Source organism: Anser brachyrhynchus (genome assembly GCF_964034855.1).
Source record: "Anser brachyrhynchus genome assembly, chromosome: 29".
NCBI lineage: Eukaryota > Metazoa > Chordata > Aves > Anseriformes > Anatidae > Anser > Anser brachyrhynchus.
Window position 1 is genome coordinate 2,835,464 of NC_137722.1, and position 6,368 is coordinate 2,841,831.

Consider the following 6,368-nt stretch of genomic DNA (forward strand, 5'->3'; position numbering starts at 1 on the left):
GGGGGTCGAGCCAGCCCCCCGCTGAGCCCCCCCTGCCCGCGGCTTGGAGGCATTGAAGGGCAGCCCCCCCCCCCCCCCCCCAGCCTGGAGCTGCTGGGGGGCTCAGGCCACGTTTCCCGTCGGGGGGGGGCCAGGACCCCCCCGTGGAGCACCAAACACCCATCTACAGCCCGGGGGGAGCCCATTTGGGGTGGGGGGGGGGGCAAAGCCTGGCTGGGGCTGCAGCAGCCTTTGTTCCAGCGGGCGATGCCCGAATCGCGGCTCCTCTTTGTCTGCAGCCCCATATTCCCGGGGGGGGGGGACACGGGGGGGGGGAGCCCCAGCCCCTCCCTGCTCCCTGCCCTGCTTTAGCAGCACCCCAAAAACACTGGGGGGGGGGGGGAGGGGGGGCAGAGCATGGGGCAGGAGGGTGACGGGGACGTGGGAACAGGGACCTGGAGCTGCCCGGGGTAGGGCAGGGCGCACGACCGGGGCACGGCGGGACGGGACCGGGACCGGGACCGGGACCGGGACCGGGACCGGGACCGGGGGGGGGGGGGGGGGGCAGCGGCGCGACGAGCCGTGCTGTCCCCCCCTTGTCCCCCCCTCGTCCCCTCCCGTCCCCGCACCCGCCGCAGCCCTCGGCCCCCCCCGCCCCGCCCGGCTTTTTCTGCGGCTCCGGGGGGGGGGGAAGGGGGGGCATTGCCTCATCCCCGCGCCGCCAATGGCCGCCGCCGCCACCGCCCCCCCCGGCCCGCCCCGGCGCCCCTCCGGTCCCCCCGCCCCGGCCCTATAAAGCCCCGCGCCCAGCCGCCGGCGCCGCCGCGCCTCTTACATCGACCGCCTCAGCGTCGTGCTGTGAGAAAGCCCCGGAGCCGAGCAGCCGCCATGGTGAGCGCGGGGGGGGGCACCGGGCCGGAGCGTGTGGGGGGGGGCACCGGGGCCAGGACCGGGATCGGCCCGGGCCGTGCGAGCCCCCGCCGGGGATCCCCGCGCCGCCGTCGCCGCCTTTGTTCCCGGTCCCCCCCCCCCCCCCCCGCGGCCGGCGGAGCTGCCGAGCCCGTAATGAGCTCGCCGCGGCAGGATGAGGCCCCCCCCCGGTGCTGAGCCCGCTCAGGGCGCGGTCGCCGTTAACCGGGAGCAGGATCGGGGCCCTTTGTCCGGTGCTGAACCCCCCATGGGTGTGGCTCCCGTTAAACGGGGTGGGATGGGACCCCCCTGGCTCCCGTTAAACGGGGCAGGGTGAGGCCCCCCCCCCCGGTGCTGAGCCCCCACCGGGCGTGGCTCTCGTTAAACGGAGCAGAAGGGGGGGGCTCCCGGTGCTGAGCCCCCACCGGGTGTGGCTCTTGTTAAATTGGGCAGGATCAGGCCCTTGGTGCAGAGCCCTCAGCCTGTGCTGGGTGTGGTCCTAGCTGCAGGGGTAGGATGAGCCCCCGGGTGCTGAGTGCTGTGTCCCACACTGGGGGCAGGATGGGGTCCCCAGTCCTGCACTGGGTGTGGCCCTGGCTCAGTGAGGACCCCACCGGGCAGGATAAGCCCCTGGTGCTGAGCCCTCAGCCCCCACTGGCTGTTGCTGTGTCCCTACGGGGTGGGTAGGGCAGGATGTGACCCTTGGGGCTCCCATCTCCCACTGGGTGTGGTCACGGCCCCAGAGGGCAGGATGGTGCTGAGCCCCCGGCACACAACAGGCACTGTCACGGCGGCTCAACAGGCTCAGTCTGCGGGCTGAGCAGGATGGGCCCCCCCTGGTGCTGAGCACTGGGTGTGGCCCTGGTGCAGGGCCCCCTGCAGCCCCCAGAACAATAGGATGGGCCTGGGCAGGATCTGTCCCCTAGCATGGGCTGGCCTCATCCTGCCCTGGCCAGCTCAGCACCAGCCCCTCCTGGGGGACATAGGCTGGGGCTGCAGCTGGAGGGTGGGGGGGCCTTGGCCAAGCCACGGGGGGTGACGCAGTGCCACGAATGTCCCCGCAGCGCGAGTGCATCTCCATCCACGTGGGCCAAGCGGGCGTGCAGATCGGCAATGCCTGCTGGGAGCTGTACTGCCTGGAGCACGGCATCCAGCCCGACGGGCAGATGCCCAGCGACAAGACCATCGGCGGGGGGGACGACTCCTTCAACACCTTCTTCAGCGAGACGGGGGCCGGCAAGCACGTGCCCCGGGCCGTCTTCGTGGACCTGGAGCCCACGGTGATCGGTGAGCGTGGGGAGCCGGGATGGGGGGCGGTGGGTGCCGAGGGGGGTGCCCGGTGCTAACGGGGTGCTCGGGCTGTCCCACAGATGAGGTGCGCACGGGGACGTACCGGCAGCTCTTCCACCCCGAGCAGCTGATCACGGGCAAGGAGGATGCGGCCAACAACTACGCGCGGGGGCACTACACCATCGGCAAGGAGATCATCGACCTGGTGCTCGACCGCATCCGCAAGCTGGTAGGGCTGGGGGGGCTGTGTGGGGGGCTCCAGTGGGTGGTGAGATGAGGACAAAGGCTCCGGTTCTCGGTCTCGCCCTTCCGGCTGGACTAGCCAGGCTGGGTTTAGACTTAATATATTAATTAATGGTAATCCTGCTCTGCAGCGGCCGCCATTGGCTGGCGGCGGGACGTGGCGCGGCTGGGGCGTTGGAGCTGCTCCACAGCGCCGCGTCCCCAGGCGCCCGGCGGTGCTGAGCTGTGCAATTCCTTCTTTGTTCCTCCTCGGCTCTGGCTGCAGCTGCATCCAGCTGTGCTCAGTGGTGTTGGGAGCCCCAGGGGCTGTGTGGGGGCAGCGGCAGAGCCATGGGCTGAGCGCCCCCCCCCCCCCCAGCCCTGCCTCTGGGGACAGAGGGGCTTCCCTGGGGGGATTCACGCTCAGAGCATTTCCAACAGCAGGAGTCACCCCATCCTGGTGGCTTCTGCTCTGCTGCTGGAAATCCCCCAAATGTCATCGTGCGAGGACACGAGAGGAAGGAGCGAGTTCTGCTGCTGCTGCCCAGCTTAATCATGGCCCCCCCCCCCCCCCCCCCCCGTCTCTCCCTTCAGGCTGACCAGTGCACGGGGCTGCAGGGCTTCCTGGTCTTCCACAGCTTCGGGGGCGGCACCGGCTCCGGCTTCACCTCCCTGCTCATGGAGCGCCTCTCGGTCGACTACGGCAAGAAGTCCAAGCTGGAGTTCTCCATCTACCCGGCCCCGCAGGTCTCCACGGCCGTGGTGGAGCCCTACAACTCCATCCTCACCACCCACACCACGCTGGAGCACTCCGACTGCGCCTTCATGGTGGACAACGAGGCCATCTACGACATCTGCCGCAGGAACCTGGACATCGAGAGGCCCACCTACACCAACCTCAACAGGTTGATAGGCCAGATCGTGTCCTCCATCACGGCCTCCCTGCGCTTCGACGGGGCCCTGAATGTTGACCTGACCGAGTTCCAGACCAACCTGGTGCCGTACCCGCGCATCCACTTCCCCCTGGCCACCTATGCCCCCGTCATCTCGGCCGAGAAGGCTTACCACGAGCAGCTCTCGGTGGCTGAGATCACCAACGCCTGCTTCGAGCCGGCCAACCAGATGGTGAAGTGCGACCCGCGGCACGGCAAGTACATGGCGTGCTGCCTGCTGTACCGCGGGGACGTGGTGCCCAAGGATGTCAACGCCGCCATCGCCACCATCAAGACCAAGCGCACCATCCAATTTGTGGACTGGTGCCCGACTGGTTTCAAGGTGGGCATCAACTACCAGCCTCCCACGGTGGTGCCCGGGGGGGACCTGGCCAAGGTGCAGCGCGCCGTCTGCATGCTGAGCAACACCACGGCCATCGCCGAGGCCTGGGCCCGCCTGGACCACAAGTTCGACCTGATGTACGCCAAGCGTGCCTTTGTGCACTGGTACGTGGGCGAGGGCATGGAGGAGGGGGAGTTCTCGGAGGCCAGGGAGGACATGGCCGCCCTGGAGAAGGATTACGAGGAGGTGGGGGTGGACTCGGTGGAAGGGGAGGGAGAGGAGGAAGGGGAGGAGTATTAAACCTTCGCAACGGTGCTGCTTGTACAGGGAACAAAAGTAGTGGAAGACCCCCGATGGGTCTGTAGTAGTGGGTGCGCCGCTGTCTGTGCTGTTAAATGGTCTGTGAAATGGAGAAGTCTCTTATGGACCCACCTGTCCTCTCCTGTGGGTCTGAATAAAAAGCATTCCCTGTCTTAGGGTCTGTGTCTGGTGTGTTTCCTCCGTGCTGCGGAGCCCTGCTCTGCATGGGGCCATTGCCCCCCTGTGCCGGGGCTGCCCCAAGCCCCTTGACCATGGGGGTGCTCCTGGGGGCAGGCTGAGCCTAGTGCCCTGCAGCCCCAGCTCCCCCTTTTGGGGCTCAGCCCCAGGAGGCAGCTCTGTGTCCCCCGCTGCTCACCGACCTCTCCCCACCATGAGATGGGGAAGGGAGAAGTGCCCAAGATCTGGGCTGGAGACAAAGCCAGGTCACAGTGTAATCACGGTGTAAAGCAGGCGCTGCGGGGGCAAGCGGAGCAAAACAAGGCACTCATTCAGTGCTTCCCAGCAGCAGGCGGCTGCTTGGCCACTTCCAGGCAGGCGGAGCTCAATGTGCCTGGCTTGGGAGGATGAACACCGCAGCCCCGAGCATCCCCTTCCTTCCGCCTGCTTTTATGGCTGAGCAAGAGGTAGTGTGGGATGGGATGTTCCCTGGGCTGTGGGGTCAGAACCCAGCTCTGTCCCCTTTTACCGGGTGTGAGGGGGACAGAGCTCACCCTCCCCATGGTGCTGTGCTCTTGGAGTGAGAGCAGCATTGGTGCAACACCCACAGTCCCCCAAACCCATGGCCTGGGGAGGGGGCAGTGCCAGGGCCCTGACCCAAATCCCTCAAAGGGCTGCTCCCCCCTGTGTGTCCCACAGCAATACAAGGTGGGGAAGGAGAAGGGGGACTCTCCTCACAGAAATATTTGTGCACCCCCCCCAAGTGCTGCTGCTGGGGCCCTGCTTCCCAAGCCGTGGCTGAAAATCCCTGTCTGAGGGGAAGCACAGTAGAACTTTCTCCTTTTGCTTCTGCGGGGCCTCTGCTTGCTTCTCCTTTCATTAAACTGCTCCTTGGTCTGAGCCCTGAGTTTCTCTTTATTTTTTTTCACATTGTATTTTCTTCCCCTGCCCTTTGAGGAGGAGGAGGAGGAGTGAGAAAAGCCTGGGGGAGCTGAGCTGCCCGGGGGTGTCCGGAGTCATGTGAGCAGCAGCAGAGTCCTTGAGGGTGCGAGCACGGCGCCAGCCCTGCGTTATCGCCGCCGCTTCCAGCAAAAATCCCACGCGCAGCATCCGAGCGGCCACTGCGAAGCAAAGGGACGTGGCACCTCCCTGTGGGAAACGCTACGTACCCAATAACGGGCTCAGGCGAGGATCTCAGCAAAGCAGCATTTTTATTTGCGATTGCAATGGTGGGCGTCCCGCAGGCAGGAGCATACCTACTAGTTCCATAGCACACTTTATATACTTTATCTCTTGACGACCGGGACCCTTCCCTCTTTCCCCATTGACTGGGTAGTCCAGGTTCACAACCTATCTGGCGCATCGCAAATAATACATGGCTTTCAGTTGCCAGCCCGTTATTTTTCAACGTTTTCGTGACTTTTTTTTTTTTTTTGCTCTGTGAGGTGGCAATATTTCTTCCCTTATCTGACTTGACACCGTGGTTTTTGCCTAATTGCGCTAAGGAGTGTGGTTGTTGTCTGCGTTTTACAAGGTTGTCTGTAAGCTTTCTTATCACTGCAAGCATATCTCAACACCACATTCCTTCCTCCTATACAATGTGACATCTCTTCGCAAAAACCACAAAACCACTCTTTCTTACATCTGGTCACATACATCCTAATCAATGCTTTTCCGTTGAGTATCAATCTAGAACTTGTCTTCTCTTCCTCCTCCCCCCCCTCCCCCCCATTATGCAAATCCAGGAAGCAGCTTGTCTTTACATTGTGCATTCCCATGAAGCAGCATACCTGGTATGCCTGGGACTTCCTGTGCTTATGTTACCAATTCTGGTGCAAAACCAACATTTTTGTTCCCCAAATTCCCCCCTTTTCTTCTTTGTAAAGTGTTGATTTTTGCAAAACTCTCTCTAAGGTGTAATTTGGTAGATATCTTCCTCTTCACTTCCTTTGCTTTCCATCTCCTCTAATATCATCATCTTATCTGAGTAGGGTGGTGGCTCCATGGTCGTTTGTTTCAATAGTGCTGTTTTAATTAACTGCTGGACCAGTCCTCTCACACAGGGGATAATGCAACGACCGATGGCTGTCAAAACTCCTACTGCTATGATCAAGGATGTAAATATGGACACTACCATCCCTTTCCAGTCACCAAACCAAGATTCCAAATATCCTGCGATGGAAGTGTCTGTTCCCGAGTTTTCTGACAATTCATCG

The 6,368-nt window shown here is 63.2% G+C and overlaps 1 protein-coding gene across 1 annotated transcript; it reads left to right on the forward strand.

The window, feature by feature from the left end:
* The first annotated feature begins 710 nt into the window (after positions 1–710).
* Positions 711–4,151, forward strand: LOC308184168 (tubulin alpha-1A chain). Its single transcript, XM_080570991.1, has 4 exons — positions 711–870; positions 1,953–2,175; positions 2,259–2,407; positions 2,995–4,151. The coding sequence occupies exons 1-4, from the start codon at positions 868–870 to the stop codon at positions 3,973–3,975; spliced, it is 1,356 nt and encodes a 451-aa protein (XP_080427117.1). The 5' UTR covers positions 711–867; the 3' UTR covers positions 3,976–4,151.
* Positions 4,152–6,368: the final 2,217 nt, after the last annotated feature.

Bases quoted from the DNA above. Each gene is read 5' to 3' on its own strand.
- LOC308184168 (XM_080570991.1), top strand. The intron at 2,176-2,258 runs GTGAGCGTGGGG...GCTGTCCCACAG, and splicing joins CCTGGAGCCCACGGTGATCG to ATGAGGTGCGCACGGGGACG. The intron at 2,408-2,994 runs GTAGGGCTGGGG...CTCTCCCTTCAG, and splicing joins TCGACCGCATCCGCAAGCTG to GCTGACCAGTGCACGGGGCT.